Source organism: Podarcis liolepis, assembly GCF_965112155.1.
Source record: "Podarcis liolepis genome assembly, chromosome: 13".
NCBI lineage: Eukaryota > Metazoa > Chordata > Lepidosauria > Squamata > Lacertidae > Podarcis > Podarcis liolepis.
In genome coordinates, this window is record NC_139573.1 from 40,458,767 (window position 1) to 40,483,103 (window position 24,337).

General features: G+C 45.8%; 1 protein-coding gene across 1 annotated transcript in view; it reads right to left on the minus strand.

Moving 5' to 3' along the window:
• Positions 1 to 175: 175 nt before the first annotated feature.
• Positions 176 to 24,337, minus strand: part of ITGB3 (integrin subunit beta 3) — a 59,360-nt gene continuing 35,198 nt past the window's right edge. Inside the window, exons 6-15 of the mRNA XM_083469652.1 lie at positions 23,243 to 23,404; positions 21,552 to 21,647; positions 20,937 to 21,026; positions 19,106 to 19,240; positions 17,330 to 17,759; positions 6,116 to 6,344; positions 3,529 to 3,629; positions 2,542 to 2,661; positions 1,802 to 1,968; positions 176 to 1,168 (exon numbers count right to left, since the gene is read on the minus strand). Of these exons, the coding sequence (XP_083325778.1) occupies positions 1,100 to 1,168; positions 1,802 to 1,968; positions 2,542 to 2,661; positions 3,529 to 3,629; positions 6,116 to 6,344; positions 17,330 to 17,759; positions 19,106 to 19,240; positions 20,937 to 21,026; positions 21,552 to 21,647; positions 23,243 to 23,404 (1,599 nt within the window). The 3' untranslated portion in view covers positions 176 to 1,099. The remainder of the gene's footprint in view (positions 1,169 to 1,801; positions 1,969 to 2,541; positions 2,662 to 3,528; positions 3,630 to 6,115; positions 6,345 to 17,329; positions 17,760 to 19,105; positions 19,241 to 20,936; positions 21,027 to 21,551; positions 21,648 to 23,242; positions 23,405 to 24,337) is intronic.

Here is a 24,337-nt window from a genome sequence, read left to right on the forward strand (position 1 = left end):
AAAGAAGTACCTTTAAGCATGTGCAGAGTGCCTTTTGTCCCTTAACAAACTGAGCCCTGTGAATGATTAGGGAGGGTCACAAAACGGTCAGGGGCAAGCTTGTAAATGCATCAGCATCTCTTGTTTGTCTAGAAGTTAAATACAAAACACTTATTTACTTACTCTGGGGATGAAGATAGCAAGAGGTATATTATATATATTTAAAAAACATTATGCAGTGCTTTGTTTTTGGTACAGTAAAAGCTAGATCAGTTTGAAATAGGTTCCGAAAATAATGGAACCTATTTAGAAGTTCGGTCTCGCCATGCTTGCAGTTGTGTCTGAAGCACTACAGAGCTTGGGATCTTGTCAGCCAAATGACGCTCTTCTGTTCCCTTTTCTCAAAGCTTTCCTACTCCCATTAGAAATTAGGATCCATGGGAACTGTATCTCCCATGTATCCTTGTGCCAGAAATGCTGGCAAGTATCACCTAAGACACCAGGGAGGCCTTGCAAGCAAGCTTTCCCATGTCCACCTGAGCCAACTGACTGGTAACTTCGGTTGAGAAGGGAAAGGTGCAGCGACGATGACAGCAAGGGACAGATTTCACCAGCTGAGCTGTTTCAAACCAGGTGTGAAACTTCGGGAGGAGTTTGGGCTCAGCTAGGAGTGAGTTAGCAATAACCTGAACTGGGGAAGTTTGCTTCTGGAGGGAAAACTACCCAATTCCAAACCTGATTAGTAAAACCCTTCGGAGTTAGATTGCATCTCAACATTCCTGCCCCTTAATTTTATACAACTAGAGTGTCCGGTCCCCTCCAAGGGATTTGCGCAATGCTCTTCCCACTGACGAGAGAGGCCTGCTTTCTCCTTCAGCGTAGGGGATCTGGGCCCACAGTACTAGGTGAGCTGAGGTAAACAGAGAATCTCGGAAGCATAGTGCATAGTTCACACACGGCAGCAGAACAACGCAGAGCAAAAGCTCCGGAACCATTTGAGCAACAGCTGTTAAAACATCTCACATACGCACACAACGCACACAGACAACACACATGCCAGCGCAACACAGACTGTTCTGTAAACATCAGTAAGGAAGGCCCTGCAAGGCCTTGTCTCTCTTCACGAATTCCCACGGTACGTGATGTTGGTGAAGGTCGAGGTAGCTCCTTTGTACAATGGGTTGTTGGCCTGAAACGGAGAAATATAGCAGGGTAAAGGAATTGGCACAAACCATAACCTGTACCTGCTAATACACGGACATTGTCAAAAGGTGTCTGCATATAGGCTTAAATCAGTTTAACAGTTCTTTTGCCCCAGTGAACCCTGGCAAACATAATTCTGCGAGGCAGGGATTGGAATATTTCATTATTCTCACCAAACCGACAACCCCAGGATTCTGTAATAGACCCAAAGCACACGGGTTCTAGCATATCTCCCTGGCAGCGTGCATTTGAGAACATGACATGTCATCATTATTTTAGTGTTTTTCTCTCCTTCCCTGCAGGCATTAGTTAATGAAGCAGAGCAAAGGGCAGGAAATGCTAGCACAATGAGTCTAGTCATATGTTTTTTCAGCAGCACAGTGCTGGAGAAATAGGAATGGATGTGAGTTGGCGACACCCACACTGTTTCCCCCTCAATGTCTCGTTTGCAAACTGGTATAAGCCTGATATCCGTGGCTGAAATGATCCACAACATGAGGATTGCCAGAATATGGAAGCTGAATTAGGGATCACTGCAAGAAACTCTTTCCCCCGCTGCAGCAGAAATGTTGCAGGGCTGTTTTCTACTCCCCCATCAACCGCCTCTTGTGTTTCTCACCGTGTCCCATCTAGCCCTGGCCCGCTCTTCTTCAAACTTGGCGAACTCCCGCCGGTCGTGGATGGTGATGAGCAGCTTCCAGATGAGCAGAGTAGCCAAGCCAATAAGCAAAATGGCTCCCGTCACAGAAAGGAGAACGACCAGGATGTCTGGCCCTTTGGGACAGTCTGCAAGAGAAGCACGTGGTATCACGCAAGGGCTGTGAAACTTCCTAAGTTTCCTACTTTGGTATTCCCATCCTCTCTCAACTCACATCTGCACACCAGTAGAGATCTCTACTGAGAATGCACGGCGATAATTTCCATCCCACATGAGAGTGGCTCTCCTCAATGACTTCCCTTCCTCTCTTTCCATGGTTCATTTTGCACTACATCCATCAAAACTTATTTACATTGTCAAATTTATCTTAACGCTGTCCATGTTTTCAAATATGCACAGTTCTCCTCCATATATTCAATAAACATTTCCCAATCTTCTTTAAACGTACGTTCTTCTTGTTCTCTTTTCAAACGAACATCTCCCTTCTTCTTTTTTCTTCCCCAATACATAAATTAAGTTTGTAAGTTCCTTTCAACAGGAACCTTATTAAAAATGTTTCCCCCCTCTCGCTAATGAAACTATCTGAAGTTTTGTGTGCATCGCTGTAGCTGCATTTCTCAAGTTGCAGATTAAGCGGGGGCGGGGGGCGGCGGCGCTAATCTCCAAAGATCAAGCCTCATTTACGTGGATTTCATCCTCACCTGGCTCCTCAATGACATAGAGGATGGACTTGCCGCTGGAGTCTTCATAGTACTGGAAACGTACCACGCAGTCATTCTCATCCTTGTAAGTGCAATTCACAGCATCCTTCCCCTTGTCTCCTACACAGGTGAGAAGAAAGAACATGGAAACATTTAGTCCTACACATAGCGCTTTCAGGAGTAAGTAAACTAAAAAGTAAAGGACCCCTGGATGGTTAGGTCCAGTCAAAGGAGACTATGGGGTTGTGGCGCTCATCTCGCTTTCAGGCCGAGGGAGCCAGTGTTTGTCCGCAGACAGCTTTCTGGGTCATGTGGCCAGCATGGCTAAACCGCTTCTGATGCAAGGGAACACCGTCACGGAAGCCAGAGCACACGGAAATGCCGTTTACCTTCCCGCCACAGTGGTACCTATTTATCTACTCACATTGACATGCTTTTGAACTGCTAGGTGAGCAGGAGCTGGGACAGAGCAATGGGAGCTCACTCCGTCACGGGGATTCGGACCACCAACCTTCTGATTGGCAAGCCCAAGAGGCTCAGTGGTTTAGACCACAGCGCCACCCGCATCCTTTGCTTTCAGGAGCTGGCCCAACAGTTGCCCTTGGGAAGTTCAGAAGTGAGACTAGGGGTGTCACAAGCATTCAGATTGGGGCCACACAAAAAGAAGGTGCTCCTACTCAAATACTCATAAGCTGATTTGAATCTGTAAGCCTGGGTCCTTGATTCATTGCCAACATCATCTCAGGGCTCATGGGAGGAGGCTGCTGTACCCTACATGAATTCCATCTCCTATTCTAGTCTAGTTGAATGTTTGTAGCTGGTGTAGGGCTCTAGATACAGGGATCAGCCTTTCCCAACATGATGCCCTCCGAGAGGAAGAATGGTGTTGGGTGGCTGTTAATCACGCAAGAAAGAACTGGCACAGTTGCCATCCCTTCCTGAGGCAGGTCTCTTGGTCATGCAGAGAGCCCCATGTTTCTTACGCACCTAGCTCCTGCACCAATTCAATCTCGTCCCGGCAGTTGCGGTTGCAGGTCTCTTGCTCCATCAGGGTTCCCCTCTCAAACTTCTTGCATTCCACGCACTCCCTGCGTAAGAGGAAGAAGCAGGTACAGTGAGAATAATGAAGCAGGCCGAGGGATGCTGGCTCCACATCCCATGACTGCAAAAACAGAGGCTATACAGTCATATCTTGGATCTCAAATGCCTTGGCTCCTGAACAAATCGGCTCCAGAAGGACCGAAACCCGGAAGTGAGTGTCCGGTTGTCGAACGTTCTTTTGGAAGCCAAAAATCCTACGCAGGTTCTATGGCTTCCGATTGGCTGCAGGAGCTTCCTGCAGCCAATCGGAAGCCGCTCTTTATAATAATAATTTATTATTTATACCCCACCCATCTGGCTGGGTTTCCCCAGCCACTCTGGGCAGCTTCCAGCAGAACACTAAAATACAATAACCTATTAAACATTAAAAGCTTCCCTAAACAGGGCTGCCTTCAGATGTCTTCTAAAAGTTTGGTAGTTATTTTACTCTTTGACATCTGGTGGGAGGGCGTTCCACAGGGCGGGTGCCACTACCCAGAAGGCCCTCTGCCTGGTTCCCTGCAACCTCACTTCTCGTAGTGAGGAACTGCCAGAAGGCCCTCTGTGCTGGACCTCAGTGTCCGGGCAGAACGATGGAAGTGGAGACGCTCCTTCAGGTATACTGGTTTCCGAACATTTTGGAAGTCGAACGGACTTCTGGAACGGATTCCGTTCGACTTCCAAGGTACGACTGCATTAGGATTTCAGCAGGATCTCTGGCACCCCACTCCCCCAGTCTCCCACCTAACCAAGGCATGTGTCCTTCCTCCCAGAGTACGCCACACCTTTAGGGGTCACCATGTCTCAGGGTTTGACCTGGTGGCTGCTTCTGACAGAGGAGCGAGACAGTACAGCCCATTCCATCAGCCTCGCCCAGCTGCCCTTTAACTCTTCCTAAACAGCCACTCTGCTAGCCACAGTCCTACCCGACTGCAGCAGAGGGGGGGGGGAGTGGGACACGTTCCCCATTCATTGGGCTCCTCCCTGAACTGTCTCCTTTTTTCAGCCAGTCATCAGAAGAACTGCGATGCAACTTTAACAACCAGTGTCCAAGTTAGCTCGTTTCTTGCTCCCTCCCCATCCCTCCTGTGTCATATTGGCTAGACTGTTAGGCCTGCAGCCACAGACTTGATTTGAAAATGGAGTATTTGCACAGTGCCTAGAAAAATGTAAGAATTTATAAATAGTAATTATGAATAATATTTCAGGGCTTTAGGCTGCTTCTCAGGGTATTCATGAGAAGGCATGAAATCTCAGGATGAGTGAGTAAGAACGAAGGGTTGATTAAAGCTTTTACATGCCCCTTGCTCCCTTCTTTTTTTGTGTCAACTTTTCAAACTTGGAAGTTGAACAGAATCTGTTCCGGAAGTCCATTTGACTTCCAAAAAGTTCAGAAACCAAAGCACAGCTCCTGCAGCCAATTGGAAGCTGTGGAAGCCCCGTCAGATGTTCAGCTTCCAAAAGAATGTTTGAAAACTGGAACACTCACTTCAGGTTTGCGGCGTTCGGGAGCCAAAACATTCGAGAACTAAGCTGTTTGACTTCCAAGGTACGACTGTACTTTGTTGTTGTTTTTAAAATTAATTTATTTGATTTTTCAACTTAAAATTTTACAGAGATGTATCAAACATAAATCATAAAAAAACAAGATTCCAACGAATCTCTTGGACTTCCGTCCTCCCCTGTGTAGGTCCTATTATTAATCAGTTCCTCCCACATATTTTATGATAATCCAAACCCTTTAACCTCTTCCCATTATGTCCAGCATCAACCTTAAACTACAAGTGCTGTTCCAATCCTACTAACAAATTTAACTGTTTACAATGGTCTTTAAGTTATAAATTTTCCCCATTCCTTATTAGAATTTTGGTCTTCCTGAAACTTGTACTTTGCTGTTCCAGCGAAGGCCCGTTCAAATTGAGTGGCATAGCAAATAAAGTGGTACCTCGGGTTAAGAACTTAATTCGTTCCGGAGGTCCGTTCTTAACCTGAAACTGTTCTTAACCTGAAGCACCACTTTAGCTAATGGTGCTTCCCGCTGCCGCAGCATCACCGCCACACAATTTCTGTTCTCATCCTGAAGCAAAGTTCTTAACTCGAGGTACTATTTCTGGGTTAGCGGAGTCTGTAACCTGAAGCATTTGTAACCTGAAGTGTCTGTAACCCAAGGTACCACTGCAGGGAAGTTTTAAACGTTTAATGCTGTATTGTGTTTTTAATATTCGGTTGGGAGCCGCCCAGAGTGGCTGGGGAAACCCAACCAGGTGGGCGGGGTATAAATACTAGAATTATTTATTTATTTATTTATTTATTTATTTATCATCATCATCATAATCAGAGTTAAGAATGCAACCTTGCACCCTAATATTCTACATGTCTGTAGCAGGTTTCCTCCTGCCATGATGTTTACTTTAATGATTTTGTGTTGCTTTGAGAAACGACAGACAACTGGCGCACACATACACACACACAATCACAGCTCCCTCTTGCTCACTTCTTGATAGTGCAGGCGTCAGGGCAGGTTGGGCACTTCTCACAGGTATCTCCGTAAGAGCCAGGCTGGGTGCAGACGCATTTCCCGCAGGCACAGTAGCCGCGGCCTTGTCCGCTGCATACCAGCCCGTTGCTAGACATGCAGGTGTCAGTCCGGGTGGTGCAGTTGCAGTAGGCTCCCGTCCAGTCGGGGTCGCATGCGCAGTCGCCACAGACGCATTCTCCATGACCTGCGGGCAAATCACAATGCGACTTATGTTGGAGCCCAAATTAAACAGGAGGGGTGGGGGCGCGGGAGGCCTTCACCAGAGAGCACAACAGTTTTAGCATTCAAGTTACCGACTCCCACCCCTCTTTCTCCCCAGCCAAAACAAAAAGCAAAAACCCCATACCTATCGAAGCAGAGTGCACATTGACAGAGCAGATACTACACTTGATATTAGCCAAAAGGCCAAGAAGTGATCCACTATTTGACTATTGCTTCAAAACCCAAAAAATGTATTTATGGAATCGACTTTTTATTTCTATTGTTTCTACATCGTATTGTTGTTTTATTGCTATGGCCGATGGCTGACGCAAATAAGGGTTCATCCATCCATTCATTGGGACAGAGCAAAAATGGTTTATGAGGACTGTCTGCAAAATTTCTTTTGACACCCTTGCCTGCAGTACAGAGGTAAGAATCGGAGCTGTCCGTGTGCTACAATTCTGACGCAGCACATGAAAAGTGCAGGATGTGGCCACAGAATCAGAATTCAGCTTCCACTTATATTGTAAAACCACCAAGTGATTCTCAGACGAAGGGCAGTATAGAAATAATAATAAATAAATAATAATAATAATAATAATAATAATAATAATAATAATAATAATAATGCCTTTTCTCCAAAAGTTACTGCAAATACATGCTTGAAAGTACGTGTATGAATTACCCAACATCCCTAACTACTGCTGCTATAGTCTGCTTGGCTTAACTGGCGATATCCCAAGGTCAGAGGGCTCACTGGCAGGGCTGGGGACCAGGATAACCAACATAGGCGGCAGTGTTGTGTCCCAGGGGGTGGGTAGGGTGGCGGTGGCACTTACTGGCTCCAATGCCCTGTTGCCGTTCTTATTGCTCTACTGCCCCCAAAAGAAGTGTGGTTTAGGTGGTGGAAGTCTTTTAAGATATTTTAATCAGGATTTGTATTTTATAACATGTGTTTAGTATAATTCTGGAATTACTGTTTGTGGAAAACAGCATTTTCTTTCTTTTCCTCTTCTTTCTTCTTTTTTCATTTCTTCTTACTTATTTTCTTCTACAGTTTATGTTGGCAAATATGTAAATGATTGTGTTTTTGCAGATATGTCTGGAAATTTAATTGTATTATTCAATAAAGTTATTGGTTTTTTTTTTAAAAAATAGTATCAGCTGGCACAGACATTCTCCCTGGGTTGGGGAAGGGCCAAGGCAACAGAGGGTATACTCTTAATAATTTACCTCACAGTTGCCAGACACCAAGGCCTGTGCTTACATTTAATTCCCACCCAAGTAGGTGCTGACCTTGCTAAACCACTGATGCAGTTAGACCATTAGTTGTGTGGGCGGCGCACGCTCCAATCTGGAGCCCCCACGAAAGGCTGCTGTGGAAATATTCGGAGGAAATGTTTTCTCTGAGGTGCCCAGCTCTGCCCACACACTCCTGGGACAGTGGGTGGGTGGCAACCTGCAGACCCTCTGCTAACTATGAAGAAGACTGGTTAATGAGAAACTCAAGTGAATCACGGCTGGGCTGGTGGAGGGGGGGGGAGAGAAGGAGCAGCTGGTTTGGGAGGAGGAGTCTCTAGTGACACTGAGGAAAACACATGCCAACTGAGAGAACAGGCCGTGCGTGTTTGTCACTCGCTTTAGAATTAATTACTCCGATGGAATGAACTGGGAGACAATGACCCAGTCAAAAGTTGCTGAGGAGGACGAGGCTTGTGGAGGAAAGAACAACAAGAACAGAAAAGGAATTGGGAGCCGTAGCAAATCTATCCAGTTTTCACGTTTACATGCCAAAATCCACTTCCCTGGGCTAGGTCTGTGCACCTTTTTTAAATAATTAACAAAAACCAGTCTCGCTCCAACGCCTTAACTGCAGCCTCGAGGCACAAATAAATGCATGTGATGACTGTGTTTTATAAAAACCCTATTCCCATGCTAGGAAAATCGCCACCTTCTTCATTTCTGGGCATCAGGCTACTGTGAAAGCAGAGGCAAATTCAGGGGAGCGTGGCCGGTTTGGTCGCACCGGGTGCAGAGCCTCAGGGGCGCGACAGGTGGGGCGTCACAACTATGATGTAGAATGGAAGACGAGAGGCAGAGGGTGCCAGTTTTAGGCGTCCGCTGAAATTTGAGGCCCCCGAGGTGTGCCACTGGTCAGCAGTACAGGAACACGGGTCATTAAGAATGTGGGAGCAACCACATTTCCCATTCCAGAAATGTTGAAATTTGTGACCCGATTTGTGTGCTCAACCTGATGGCAGCTTCCTTTGCCTGTTGTGTGGCACTGCAGCACACTGTCAGGAAAGGTCTCTGGGGGAAATGGGTACTTTCCTTTCCCTCTGAGTGCTGCCACGTTGAAGCCTGAGGGTACTCTATGGCAGACAGGTCCAGCTCCCAAGAGACTGCGATCTACTCCCACTATAAAAAAAAACTGGCAGTGATCTACCCAGTGGATTGACCAAAGTTGTTGAGATTTTTCTGGGGAGGAAAACCCAAAGTTGTTGAGCTTTTTTTTGGGGGGGGGAATCAATGCGATCGACCAGGGATGCCCCATGATCGACCAGTAGATTGCAATTGACCGGTTGGACATGCCTGTTCTATGGCAACAGGCTTCTCGAAAGATTCCATCAACGGTGTCTCCGAAAAATCTTACACATCACTTGGGAAGACAGGCGAACTAATATCAGTGTACTGGATGAAGCAAAGATCACCAGTGTTGAAGCAATGATTATTCAACATTAACTTCCTTAGACTGGTCATGTTGTGCGAATGCCTGATTATTGTCTTCCAAAGCAACTACTCTAGTCCAAACTTAAAAGTGGAAAGCGTAATGCTGGTGGTCAACAAAAGAGGTTTAAAGACTGTCTCAAGGCAAATCTAAAAAAATGTAGTATAAACACCGACAACTGGGAAACACTGGCCTGTGAGCGCTCCAATTGGAGAACAGCCTTTACCAAAGGTGTCATGGGCTTTGAAGACACTCAAACTCAGGACAAAAGGGAGAAACGTGCTAAGAGGAAGGCACGCTTGGCAAATCCACACATTGATCAACTCCTGCCTGGAAACCTATGTCCCCACTGTGGAAGGACGTGTGGATCCAGAATTGGCCTCCACAGTCACTTACGGACTCATTATTTAAACCGTGTTTATGGAAGACAATCTTACTCGGCTACGAGTGCTCGCCAAAGAAGAAGAAGGGATTGGGGGAATTCAATTCAGTTCACATTTAGAAATGAGCTTGGGCCAAGCCATGCTTTTTGAAAACCGTACATGAACTGAAACCCAGCCAGTCTTCCAAATTCTCTCAGTTTTACAACCGATAACAAGCACATACTGCAACAACATGTGCATGGAAATGTATAAATTAGCGAACACAACCTACAAAAATGTGTTGCTTTAGTGAAAGCAGCTTTGCGGAAGTGTGCGGATGAGGCAAAACTGTGTACGGAAAGTGTATATCAGAGGAGAAATTCATACTAAAATGCTGGTGAATTTTCATGGGTACTTTTCATTTCAATCGCAGACCTAACCTGGAAATGTGGAGAACTTAAGTTAAGATAGGAAAAATGATAAACCGAGGGAAAACCAACACTGACAGATTCACTCATCTCCAAGTGAGATTCAAGGCTGCTGTGGCTCCCCACCTCTCGTTTCCTCTCAGCCTTTTAGGGATGGGCAGGCGAAGGCTTGGCTACATTATCTCCCAATTCAGTGGTGGATTCAGGGCCAAACCGTGCTTTATGTGAGCGTCTTGTTTCTACTACGATATCCTCTGAATGGAGTATCAAAGGTCAGTATTCTCCTAAAAGAATCACAGCAGCTTACGCAATGAATGGCATGCCTGCTTTATCAATGGGCTGTAAACACCTCAAACGGCCGCATTGCACAATGTTTGTTGTATTTCACAACACACACAGAAACTCATATGGAACGGAATGCGCTGCTGCTCTGTGCAAGGAGCAAGGATGATTCTCCCAGCTCACACAGCCACAACAGTTGCCCCTTTCCCCACCAGTCCTTATCACACTGAGTCACCCACGGAGCCACCCTGAATCCTGTAACTAAAAAGAAAGGCACACCCAAGCAGCCCTTTCCTCCTTCAGGGAAGCAGACATAATCCAAGTCTGGATCAAGAAGTCATAAATTACAAGCACAGACCAGGAAGCACTGCTGAACTGGCACCCTCCCTTCCAACATCAAGCTTTCCACTTGCACAGAAATCTTATCTGAGGAGGTAAACAAATTCAGTTCCTGCCTGAATAAGAGTTTTGTGTAACCCACGAGCTTGCTATCGTGTGAACACCAAATGCTCGAATAAAAATGTTATTACTTTTTGAATCCTATGGCAAAATACAAGAAGTTCTGTATGCGTGTGTTTCTGTTGCCTATGTATATATAGTTATTATAGTAATTACTTATATCCCGCTTTTTTCCCTGATGGGAACACTTAAGGCGGCTTACAGATAAAAATGGAAATAGCTAACAACATAGGGAAAATAAGAATAAAAACCAATTAAATTGGTTGCAGGCAGCTATACCTGCAGCAATTGCATGTTGATTGCCCTTTTAAAAGACAAAGTCCAGCAACTGGAGGAACGTGTAGCTACGCTCCAAAGAATTAGAGAGCTGGAGCTCTTCTTGGAAGCAACAGAGCACACCGTCCCCACCAAGGAGGAGACAGGGGACTCCCCTGAGAAGGAGGATAGTTCACCAACACAGGAGCCAGATATATGGAGAAACGTGACTCAAAGAAGTAGGAGGCCCAGGGTTCACTCTGATTGTTTAGAAATACACAATCGCTTTGAGGTCCTCTCCCCTAGCATGGAAGACGAAGAGCAGACTCCATTTGAGGATCTCTCCCTCATTACAGTCGATCAGGTACATGAAGACGAGCAGCAAAGTCAGTCCTCAGGGAATGTGCAGGCGACCTTGGAACGGACAGCTCACGGAAGAACCCCGACCAAACCCAAGAGGAGGCGTGTAGTGGTGATAGGGGATTCCCTACTGAGGGGAACAGAAGCAGTGATCTGTGGGCCTGACAAGATGTCTCGGGAAGTGTGCTGTCTCCCCGGGGCTAAGATCCAAGATGTAACTGAACGACTGCAGGGAATCATAAAACCCACTGATGAATACCCCTTCCTCTTGGTTCATGTGGGAACAAATGACACTGCAAGCAATAGCCTCCAGAAGATCAAAAGAGACTACGAGGCTCTCGGCAGGAAATTGAAGCAACTAAATGCACAAATTGTCATCTCGTCTGTCCTCCCAGTTGAACGACGTGGCCCAGGGAGAGAGGGGAAAATAGTGGAAGTGAACAGCTGGCTTCGCAAATGGTGTAAACAGGAACGGTTTGGATTCTTAGATCACGGACTGCAGTTTCTTGAAGATGGACTTCTGGCAAGTGATGGGCTGCACCTCACAACGGTTGGGAGAAATGTTTTTGCCAAAAATCTCAGAAACCTCATCAGGAGGGCTTTAAACTGACTAATGTGGGGGAGGGAGACAGTGCTCCTGAAGGTAGGAGTCTATCAATTAATGAAGATGATCATCCAAATGTCATAGACCAAATGGAGCAAACAGCACGCGGACCTAGTGGTGGGAGGAAAAAATCCTTAAATAAGAGCCACGGGGGAATGATTAATGGACTTCAATGTCTGTACACTAATGCGCAAAGCATGGGAAATAAACAAGATGAGCTTGAGCTCTTGGTACAGCAAACTAAATATGACATAATAGGCATCACTGAAACCTGGTGGGATAAGTCCCACGATTGGAATGTAATAATGGGGGGATACAATCTATTTCAGAGAAACAGACCAGACAAGAAAGGAGGAGGAGTGGCTTTATATGTCAGGGATGTGTATACCTGTGAAGAGATCCAAGATTTAGAACCTCAAAGCCAAAGTGAAAGCATTTGGGTCAAAATTAAGGGAGAGAAGAATAACAGAGACCTCATTGTGGGAGTTTACTATAGATCCCCAAGCCAAACGGAGGACATAGATGATGCCTTCCTGGAACAGATGGCCAAGCATGCAAAAGGAAGGGAGATAGTAGTAATGGGGGACTTCAATTACCCGGATATTTGTTGGACGTCAAACTCAGCCAAGAGCATAAGGTCAAACAGATTCCTCAATGGCCTTGCAGACAACTTCATTGTCCAGAAAGTGGGAGAAGCAACAAGAGGAACAGCCATTTTAGATCTGGTCCTAACCAATGTTGATGACCTGGTTAGTAGGGTAGATGTGGAAGGATCATTAGGCGCGAGTGATCATGCTCTTCTGAAGTTTACTATACAGCGGAAAGGAGCAGCCAAGCATACTAGGACTCAATTTCTTGACTTTAAGAAAGCCGACTTCATAAAACTTAGGGAAGTGCTGGGTGAGATCCCATGGACAGCACTACTAAAAGGAAAGGGAGTTCATGATGGCTGGGAGTTTGTTAAGAGGGAGATAGTAAAAGCACAACGTCAGGCAATACCAATGAGACGGAAACATGGAAGGTGCCTAAAGAAGCCAGGGTGGCTATCTAAAGAACTTTTAACTGAATTAAGATTAAAAAAGGATGTGTACAAAAAATGGAAAAGGGGGGAAACCACCAAAGAGGAATTCAAACAAATAGCCAGCACGTGTAGACACAAAGTCAGAAAAGCTAAAGCACAGAATGAACTCAGGCTTGCTAGAGAGGTTAAAAGCAACAAAAAAGGCTTCTATGGGTATGTTCGTAGCAAAAGGAAGAACAAAGAAACAGTGGGGTCACTCAGAGGAGAAGATGGTGAAATGCAAACAGGGGACACAGAAAGGGCTGAACTCCTCAATGCCTTCTTTGCCTCAGTCTTCTCCGATAAAGAAAACAATGCCCGACCTGAAGAATTTGGAGCAAATGATTCAGCAAAGGAAACACAGCCCAGAATAACTAAGGAGATAGTACAAGAATACTTGGCTAGTTTAGATGTATTCAAGTCCCCAGGGCCAGATGAACTGCATCCAAGAGTATTAAAAGAACTGGCAGATGTGATCTCAGAACCACTGGCAGTCATCTTTGCGAATTCCTGGAGAACAGGCGAAGTCCCGGCAGACTGGAGGAGGGCAAATGTTGTCCCTATTTTCAAAAAGGGGAAAAGAGAGGACCCAAATAATTACCGCCCAGTCAGTCTGACATCAATAGCAGGGAAGATTCTGGAGCAGATCATTAAGCAAACAGTCTGTGAGCACCTAGAAAGGAATGCTGTGATCACCAATAGTCAGCATGGATTTCTGAAAAATAAGTCATGTCAGACTAACCTGATTTCATTTTTTGACAGAATTACAAGCCTGGTAGATGAAGGGAACGCAGTGGATGTAGCCTACCTTGATTTCAGCAAGGCATTTGACAAGGTGCCCCATGATATTCTTGTAAAGAAGCTGGTAAAATGCGGTCTTGACTATGCTACCACTCAGTGGATTTGTAACTGGCTGACTGACCGAACCCAAAGGGTGCTCATCAATGGTTCCTCTTCATCCTGGAGAAGAGTGACTAGTGGGGTGCCACAGGGTTCTGTCTTGGGCCCGGTCTTATTCAACATCTTTATCAACGACTTGGATGATGGACTCAAGGGCATTCTGATCAAATTTGCAGATGACACCAAACTGGGAGGGCTGGCTAACACCCCAGAGGACAGGATCACACTTCAAAACGACCTTGACAGATTAGAGAACTGGGCCAAAACAAACAAGATGAATTTTAACAGGGAGAAATGTAAAGTATTGCACTTGGGCAAAAAAAATGAGAGGCACAAATACAAGATGGGTGACACCTGGCTTGAGAGCAGTACATGTGAAAAGGATCTAGGAGTCTTGGTTGACCAAAAACTTGACATGAGCCAACAGTGTGACGCGGCAGCTAAAAAAGCCAATGCAATTCTGGGCTGCATCAATAGGAGTATAGCATCTAGATCAAGGGAAGTAATAGTGCCACTGTATTCTGCTCTGGTCAGACCACACCTGGAGTACTGTGTCCAGTTCTGGGCACCACAATTCAAGAAGGACACTGACAAACTGGAATGTGTCCAGAGGAGGGCAACCAAAATGGTCAAAGGCCTGGAAACGATGCCTTATGAGGAACGGCTAAGGGAGCTGGGCATGTTTAGCCTGGAGAAGAGGAGGTTAAGGGGTGATATGATAGCCATGTTCAAATATATAAAAGGATGTCACATAGAGGAGGGAGAAAGGTTGTTTTCTGCTGCTCCAGAGAAGCGGACACGGAGCAATGGATCCAAACTACAAGAAAGAAGATTCCACCTAAACATTAGGAAGAACTTCCTGACAGTAAGAGCTGTTCGACAGTGGAATTTGCTGCCAAGGAGTGTGGTGGAGTCTCCTACTTTGGAGGTCTTTAAGCAGAGGCTTGACAACCATATGTCAGGAGTGCTCTGATGGTGTTTCCTGCTTGGCAGGGGGTTGGACTTGATGGCCCTTGTGGTCTCTTCCAACTCTATGATTCTATGATTCTATGATTCTATGAAATGTTAACAGAATTAAAACTACTATGTATAGCTAAAACAAAGTCCTCAAAGGTTTATCTTTCAGTATCAATCAATCAATCAATCAATCAATATGATGCATCTTTCAGCCAGGAGCTTCCAGGTCCCCTTTCAGAAGTGAGGCCAAAAGTGCACTTATTTCTTAATCCCTTCCAAGATCCAAACTCCATGTTTCCCCCTTTTTCCCCCTCCCGCATCCCAAATAACTCTCTTGGACAGGGTAATCTGCTTAACATAGATCAGCAAGAAACTGATTTCTGGCAGACCTCGCAGAGTAAGTATGTGAGTACTTTTCCCACATCAAAGCTCAGCTACAATTAAATCTTTGCCATTTGGGGCCTCGTCCTAAAGGAAAGGAGCCAAGGACTAGCAGATACACCACTTAGGAAGGGAAGGAGGGTGTGGTGTTCCTCAGGAACACCTTTATTTCTGTCCAGAGCTGGCTGGTTCTATGCATTGATTATTGTTAGAAAGACTTCAGTTGGCACTGTGCTTGTGATGTGTGCCCAAAGCTACAAACCTCTTTGCTTTAAAAAAAACATTGACTGTTGGATGCATGTTGATAAAAATTGATAATTATTCTCTGAAGGAAAAGGAACCAGGGCACATGCCCAGTGACATAGCATGGGTTGCCAGTACCCGAGGTGGAGCAAGTGTGGTTCCCCCCCACACCCAATGGACTGGGGAGCTGGGGGGGGGCACACGCCGGGGGGCGGCTGTGTGGAGCCCACATGGAGGGTGAACGGAGCCCACCTCCAACAGGCCCCTCACCTGCTGCCTCCATCCACCTGACCACTAGACCAACCTGCCTCTGGCCTGTTGTGGGGGGCGTCTGATTGTGCCCCCTCAAAAATGTGTTAAATAAGTTGGAGTTCTTGTTATTAAATATACCAAGAAAAAAGCACACCAAGAACTCAGACCAATGTGAGTTTCAATACTGGGAGCGGTCCCTACTCACAAGTCAATAGTCAATAGTAACAAAAACTAATCCATTCAAAAGTATGTATTCTGACAAGAATTGCAAACTCAAGTAGAGATTACAAACTCAAACTCATATACATATAACACAATAATTCATTATAAAGATTTTCTATTTTTCACTCGACAATAATGTTGATCCTTATAATTTATCAGCTTGCAGATGGAGACTCAGTTTCAACCATAGAGCAGAAGTCAGTTATGGATTAGAAGCCAGGACAGGGCCCTGTTTCGATGTATTCACCTTCATCAGCTAATTTTTAAAAGGTTGTGTAGGTTTGAAGACTTTTGGATAAATATGTCCTGTTATTTTCTACGTTTCTCAGGGATAACAACTGCGTGTGGGTAGATGAATGTGTATCTTGAGCTTTAAATAAAAAAATTCCTTCCAGTAGCACCTTAAAGACCAGCTAAGTTAGTTCTTGGTATGAGCTTTCGTGTGCATGCACACTTCTTCAGATACACTTCTTCAGATACCGTGTATCTGAAGAAGTGTGCATGCACACGAAAGCTCATACCAAGAACTAACTTAGTTGGTCTTTAAGGTGCTACTGGAAGGAATTTTTTTATTTTGACTATGGCAGACCAACACGGCTACCTATCTGTATCTTGAGCTTTGATCAACATTATTGTCGAGTGAAAAAGAGAAAATCTTTGTAACAAATTATTGCGTTATACATATATTTATGAGTTTGAGTTTGTAATCTATACTTGAGTTTGTAATTCTTGTCAGAATACATACTTTTGAATGGATTAGTTTTTGTTACTACAGTGGTACCTCAGGTTAAGTCCTTAATTCGTTCTGGAGGTCCGTTCTTAACCTGAAACTATTCTTAACCTGAAACTGTTCTTAACCTGAGGTACCACTTTAGGTAACGGGGCCTCTCACTACTGCTGTGCCGCCGGAGCATGATTTCTGTTCTCATCCTGAAGCAAAGTTCTTAACCTGAGGTAATATTTCTGGGTTAGCGGAGCCTGTAACCTGAAGCATATGTAACCCAAGGTACCACTGTATTGACTATTGACTTGTGAGTAGGTACCACTCCCTCAAAAATGTGTGCCTGGGGCCATGGCCTCCCTGCCCCGCCCCCTGCCCCCCCCCCAATGCTACACCTCTGCACATGTGTTTAAAAAGGTACTGCCCTTTCTGCAACATAATCTCGGATTGATTCAAAGGTGGGACATTGCAATTGGGCACAGAGCTTCCCCTGCGAAATCAGAGTAGGAAACCAAACCTCTCCGGCGAGACACAAGAAGTTTGAGAGCAAGCCGGCAGCGTTTTGAGAGCGCCATCCATTCCTAACAGCCCCCCACCCAAGCAGCCAGATGTTTGGGGCTACAACTTCCGTGAGTCTGCTTGATCAGAGAAGGGGACAAACGGAACGCAGCGTGAGCCCTTTCGTTTCAAATTGCACCAAGTTCTCAAAAGCCCAGTTCCAAGGCCCCCAACCCCACGACATTTCCCCACTTACCAGAGCACAGCTCGCCCTTGAACCGGACGCAGGAGAAGTCATCGCATTCACAGTACTTGCCGGAGATCTTGCCGAAGTCACTGCTGTAGCAGACGCACTGGCCACAGATACATTCTCCCCGCTGGTTGCAAGCAGGCTGCCCCTGGCGAGGGCTGCAGTTATCCTGCTGCGAGGGGCTGTATTCCTCCTCGGAGCACTCGCACTGGGTGCCCAGGCGGCCCGGGTGGCAGCGGCACATGCCGCACTCAAAGGTGCCGTTGCCGTTGCTGCAGATGTCGCTGTCCGGCTTGGCAAACCTTTGGCAACTGCAGTTGCAGTCGAAGTTCACCTGCACTGTCAGGCTGTCCTCAAAGCCCACCGGCTTGATGGTGAAAGTCTTCTGCGGTTCCGCGGGGCAGCCACGCACCTTTGCTTCAATGCTGAAGCTCACCTGGGAAGAGCAAGACATCCGGAACTGCCCTCACATCCTTCCTCAAGGAAACACCTTAAAAAAAACCCCAACCGTTCGGATTCTGTGCTTTTAATAACCCATCTCTCACAGCCTGGAAGTGGAATTGCCCAATTCGTACCAAAGCTGCCCATTCACAATGTTGCAATGAGTTGCGACGACATTCTCTTGCTCAGTAACTGGGCAGAATCTCAGTCCATTTATTTGGGGGGGGGGAGGGAGACCATGTCTCTCCACTTAACGCAGCTCTTAGAAATTGCAGTATAGGGCAAACCCCCTTGTGCTTGGAGAAGTTTCCAAGGACTGCGTGATATGGGGAGACGCAGTCACCTTGGCAGGAAATTCACAGGAATTTCTGTTCAAGTTCTTCTGTTTCTAAGAGTTCCGTTAAGTGCCGTTTCATAAACTGATTTAAATTCTCTCCGCTTACTAAACAAAGAGTGTCATTATACAGGGGGCTGTTTTGTTTTTTTGTTTTTTGTTTTTGCATCAAATAGGCAATTCCATATATAGCCTCTTGTTCTTTTTGCGGCAGTGGCAAACATGGTGATTCACCGTAGTGGATGGAGAGTGGCTGAGAACAGGTCTGCTTTTGTTCTTAGGAAAGGGAGTGTACTAAATCAGATCATTTTAGCAGGGGAAAGGGGTAAAAAAATGGTAAAGGGCCCCTGGACGGTTAAGTCCAGTCAAAGGCGACTCTGGGGGTTGCGGCGCTCATCTCGCTTTCAGGCCAAGGGAGCATTTGTCCACAGACAGCTTTCTGGGTCTTGTAGCCAGCATGACTAAACCGCTTCTGGCACAACGGGACACCGGGATGGAAACCAGAGTGCATGGAAACACCATTTACCTTCTCGCCGCAGTGGTACCTATTTCTCTACTTGCACTGGTGTGCTTTCAAACTCCTAGGTTGGCAGGAGCTGGGACAGAGCGACGGGAACTCACTCCCATTGCGGGGATTCAAACCACCGACCTTCTGATCGGCAAGCCCAAGAGGTTCAGTGGTTTAGACCACAGGGCCACCCACGTCCCAAGGGAAAGGGGTGCTCGATGATACTGAATACAAATCTGCAGACACATGGTCCCTTACTTTTTAACTTTTGAGGCCCTCTGCCTCCCAAATTTTAACCCATAAACAAAACCACCCTCTACACAAAAGGTTTATGATGAAGGCAGAAATATTACTAGCACATTCTGCTGACACTTTCCTCGTGCCTCTGCTTCTTTGCTGTGAACCTTCTTAAGACTGCTGGTGGAGGCTTGGATTCCCTTTGAACGAGGGACATGGAGAAGTGGTCCTCCTACCCCAGCCCCTTGCAGTTCTTACTCACCGTGTCTCCAATCTTAAGGCCAACGCAGGACTTAACTCCAGGAATGACTTCGTTGTTCAGGCAGGTGGCATTGAATGAGAGGGACAATTCATCCGGCAGATTGCGAACTTCTAGTTCAATCTTGGAACGAATTTTCTGAAAGAGGAACAGGGGGAATGTCTGAGGACTCAGCTACATTAGTAAAAACAAACCGTTATAAATGCATTATAACACTAACTCCAGAGGGCGCCGTAGAGTTGAATCAGAACTATGAATTTTTCCATTGTGAGGTTTAAAAGGTTTCTCCCCACCCAGAGCATTTTCAGAGTGCTTTCTATAGCTGTGTAGATGCAGCCACAGTCTTAAGCTCAAGATGGACCCTCAACAAAAAAAGCAAGCACATTTCCCCATTCATTCAGATTTATTCTTGTTTACATCCAAAAACAAAGGTCTCTGAGTGGCTTACAACGATGCTAAAACTCAATAATAAGCCATAAAAACTGAGCAGGCCTGGAAAACAGTATTCTGGGTTGTATGCAGTGCTAGTTTTATTCAGAATAAAGCCACTGAAATTTAATGAACCTGTTAGTCCTGTCCATTAAATTGAGTGGCTCTGCCCTGAGCACGGCTAGTAATGGATACAGCCTGCTGAAAGCTTTGGCTCCATTGCTGATGGCAGTTTTGTTAATTAATTCACTCCTCTCAAGTCAATCCAGAGTCGTGCAGTGGATTAAGTAAAGTGTAATGGCTTGGGTCAGAAAGGCTAGGGTTCAAACGGCTTAGCCATGCAGCAATGTCACCCTGAAAAAGTCACACTATACCTTGAAAGGTTGGGCATACAAAGGGAACGCACTGCAACATTTTGTTGCAGAAAAACAGCAAAGGGCACTGACCACCCCCTGCTATGCTAGAGGGGCTTTCAGCCTGGAATGTGAGCTGTTTTTTATATGTGGATATAAACACACACACACACACACACACACATGCATACATGTTATTCAATAGTGATCCTGTCGCTGTGTTTAGCAGGAAGTAGCAAAAGTGGGGCAGAACTGTCAGGCAGGAAGCTTCTAATTAAATATTGCTTTGGATAAGTTATGAGAAAAGAAAACATGGGAGGGAACACAGTCAATGCTAGAATGCAACTATATTTTAAGGAGGTTATCCGGATGGCTCCATAAAAACAGAGTAAACCAAGGACAGCATTTCCAGACCAAACTGCTGGAGTGGAAGCAATATTAATGCAACATCACTTACACTAGGAGACACCTGTTTGCAGCAGTTCGGATTGCCCAGGTATCTACGGCTGAAGGGTGGTATACGAAATATAATAAATAATTAAAAAAAAAAAACACCTGGGGGTGGGGCGTGCTTGAACGTCCACATCCCTCTTCCTCAACCCCATGATAATATCTCTCTGAGTGTGGAAAGCTAAGATGCCATAGAGAAAAGCTCAAAAAGCCCAAACTAGACAGAAAACCCTTTGTGCAATTTGCAACTGGGAAGTGAATTAAACCCTGCCCTCCTGAACAGAGTAACAATAGAGTCACAGCTGGGTTGCTATTTCAATTTTAACGCCTGCGTTTCCTCCGTGTTTACAACTTTACAACTATGCGCAGCAGGCAATGAAGATCAGAGGCCTCTGGATCATGTCTCGGGGAATTTAGGGAGCCTCACTCAGTCAAAGAGTTGCTAAGCGAACCCTGTGCACCTTCATCCAAACACACAGGTGTTGCCTGTATCACACAACACAGTTGGCTTAGCTGTGCCCCTTGAAAACTGGCACCTCTGGCTGTTGCCCATTTTGCCTGGATCAGCCTTGCTTCTGCATATCACAGGTCTAGGGACTCACCTCGTAGGAATCCACAATGAGCTGCAAAACATTGCTGGAGTCGGCTGACAGGGTCCCTACAGTAGTGCCAGGGATCAGCTCACTGTAGTTCTGAAAATAAAAAAGTTGAAATATATGCGGAGTCGAGTGTGGATTTCATGCTCTTTATTCAGCTCAAAGTAGCGAGGAATAAAAGTTCCCCCAAAATATCTGCTTTAGATACATTATTTACAAAATGGGCAGCAACTGATTGGCTAATTCCGGGATTCTCCTGTAGGCCAATCAGGATGCGGATTCACTTCCACCTGCAGCTGGATTGGGTGGCTCCTGCGGACCAGTCATACTGCTGCATTGTTCTAGGACCAATCAAACTGCTGCATTCTGAATCCTATTGTTCTAGGACCAATCAGACTGCTGCATTGTGGATCCTATTCAACTCAGTACATAACAGAAGTGGAGGGTTTCCAGTAAATTCCGCTAATATTTAGGCCGATAAGAGCTTTTGTTTGCTCCACCTTTGACAATCTAAAAGGTTAACACCCAAGCTGATATTTTAGCATTTGGACAGCCTCGTTCAAGCCTCACCCGCCACTCCAATGTTCTTGAGGAAACTGTAGCTTCAAAGGGTCTACTTACTCGGTAGAGGTCCACAATGGCCTGGGTCACGGCAAAAATCAAGTTGATGTTTTTCTGGGAGAGTTTGTCTGTCATCAAGCCGAGGGAGGGATAATCCTTGGTGGGGGAGGGGAGAGAAAGTTAGAGAACAGAAAATCCACTTGTGTCTGATGTGAGGGGAACAGGATAAACACATTTTCACCCTATTTCACCCCTCAAAGGACTGGGATAGGAAGGACAGCACAGAAGTGACGGACCACACGCTGAACTAAATTTCCATATCGTAAATTAAAGTGTTTTCAAAATATTTAAAGTTATTTAAGATACAGAATTATTTATAATTATATGTAAATCAATACACAATTAATAGATTTAATGATTAAACAATTTTATACACAAACAGATGCATGTGCTTTTGTTCACAACACATGACACAAAAAATAAAATTTTAAGGCTTTACGACTTTTTTTTCTTGAATGTTTCTGAGGGTCATCAGAAAAGGCATTTTGGACAACTCTGGACGAGAAGGTGTCTAACAATGGCCAGTTAAAATAGAAGATGTGACCATCATAACAAAGTTAGTGCCATCGCAAATCTTATTTATTTCCTGCCTACCTATCTATTGCCAGATCTCAGCACCTCTCCCTCTCTTTCTCAAACGCTGTTACATGTAGTGTAACCAAGAAATAGCACACTTGTAATGTGGAATTGCTTTAATGATAAATATGGTTAGATAATAGTTAGATAAAGGTAAAAGTTGCAGTAAATTTAATCTTAAAGAGGGAACCCAAGAAGGGAGGAAAGGAAGTATAAGGATTGGAAAGAACTCTGTATTTTAATATTTGAAAAGGCTATGTTTTATATGTATAAAAATTTCTTTTAAAAAACCTGCCAGATGATGGCTTGAACCCACACAGATATCAAAGCTCTTATACAGGTGGTCTTTTGGCCTCTGGGGTTTAACTTCACCCAAAACCTGAAAATATAAATATGGAATGCAAAATACCACATTTTTCGTCCCATAGGACGCACCGGCCCATAGGATGCACCTAGTTTTTTTGGGGGGGGGAATAAAGGAATTCCCCCCCCTTTATTCCCCCCCCAAACCAGGTCGGGGAATCCAAACCAGGTCGGGGAACAGCGGGATGGCGGCGCTGCGCCTCCCTGCTGTCCCCCAAGCTTGTGGGGCTGCCCGATGTCTGCCTGAAGCGTGGGGCGTGCAGCAGGCTGCTATCCGCAGCCTAGGGAGCACTGCGGGAACTCCTGCGGGCTCCCCAGGCTTGCGGATAGCTTCCTGAAGCCTGGAGAGCGAGAGGGGTCGGTGCGCACCGACCCCTCTCACTCTCCAAGCTTCAGCGAAAGCCTGCATTCACCCCATAGGACGCACACAGATTTCCCCTTCATTTTTGGAGGGGAAAAAGTGTGTCCTATAGGGCAAAAAATACGGTATGTTCTGAACCTTAAGAGCAGCCCTCCTGGATCAGACCAAAGGCCTAACTAGTCTAACATCCTATTTCCTATGGTGACCAACCAGATGTACTTCTCTGGCAATTGGAATTCCAAGGCACATTGTCTCTGGTCCTCGGGGGGTAATATATACTCTAATATCCTAGGATTTGCCTACTATCCCCTGTTGAAACCATCTATCACACAACAGAATGACCTGTAGTGGTTGCAATCCTGGCCTTGTGGCTGCAGCCACCCAGCCTTACCAATGTGGTGGAAGCGTCATATAAATTGTTGCTTCCCATGTGGCACTGTCCGTCGTTGGGCGTCACGATCCCTGCCAGTCTCCCATCTAAAGCAATGTGCGTCTTGGCGTCTGTAGTAAAGACCAGCAAATGGGAGGCATCCGGTCTCCAGCCAATCTTGTCCTGCAGCAAAATAAAAATGGCGCTGCAGTCTCCATCGTGACAGACACAAACACAAAAAAGCCCTACAAAGGAATATACTCTTCTACATCAGTAGTTCCCTAATTAGTTAAGAACTGTGGTTCCCGTGTATTTCAAAAGTCAAGCCACAGATCCCCTGCTTTTGAAAATTTAGTGATGTATGGAAGTGAGAGCTGGACCATAAAGAAGGCTGATCTCTGAAGAATTGATGCTTTTGAATTATGGTGCCGGAGGAGACTCTTGAGAGTCCCATGGACTGCAAGAAGATCAAACCTATCCATTCTTAAGGAAATCAGCCCTGAGTGCTCATGGGAAGGACAGATCCTGAAACCGAGGCTCCAGTACTTTTGCCACCTCATAAGAAGAGAAGACTCCCTGGAAAAGACCCTGATGTTGGGAAAGATGAAGGGCACAAGGAGAAGGGGAGGACAGAGGACAAGATGGTTGGATAGTGTTCTTGAAGCTACCGACATGAGTTTGACGAAACTGCGGGAGGCAGTGGAAGACAGGAGTGCCTGGCGTGCTCTGGTCCAGGGGGTCACGAAGAGTCGGACACGACTAAACGACTCAACAACAACATGGTAGTTTTTGTTATGGGAATGGTGACCCAGACCTCCCCCCAGGTGGGTTACATGGACCTCCTAGGGTCCACAGACCACCAACTGGGAACCACAGCTCTACATCAAGCCTAAGCCAGGGATGTCCAACAGGTTGATCTCGGGGGTGCCCAGGTTGATTGTGGAAGGCAGTACAGTGGTACCTCGGGTTAAGAACTTAATTTGTTCTGGAGGTCTGTTCTTAACCTGAAACTGTTCTTAACCTGAAGCACCACTTCAGCTAATGGGGCCTCCTCCTGCTGCTGCTGCTGCGCCGCCGCTCCACGATTTCTGTTCTCATCCTGAAGCAAAGTTCTTA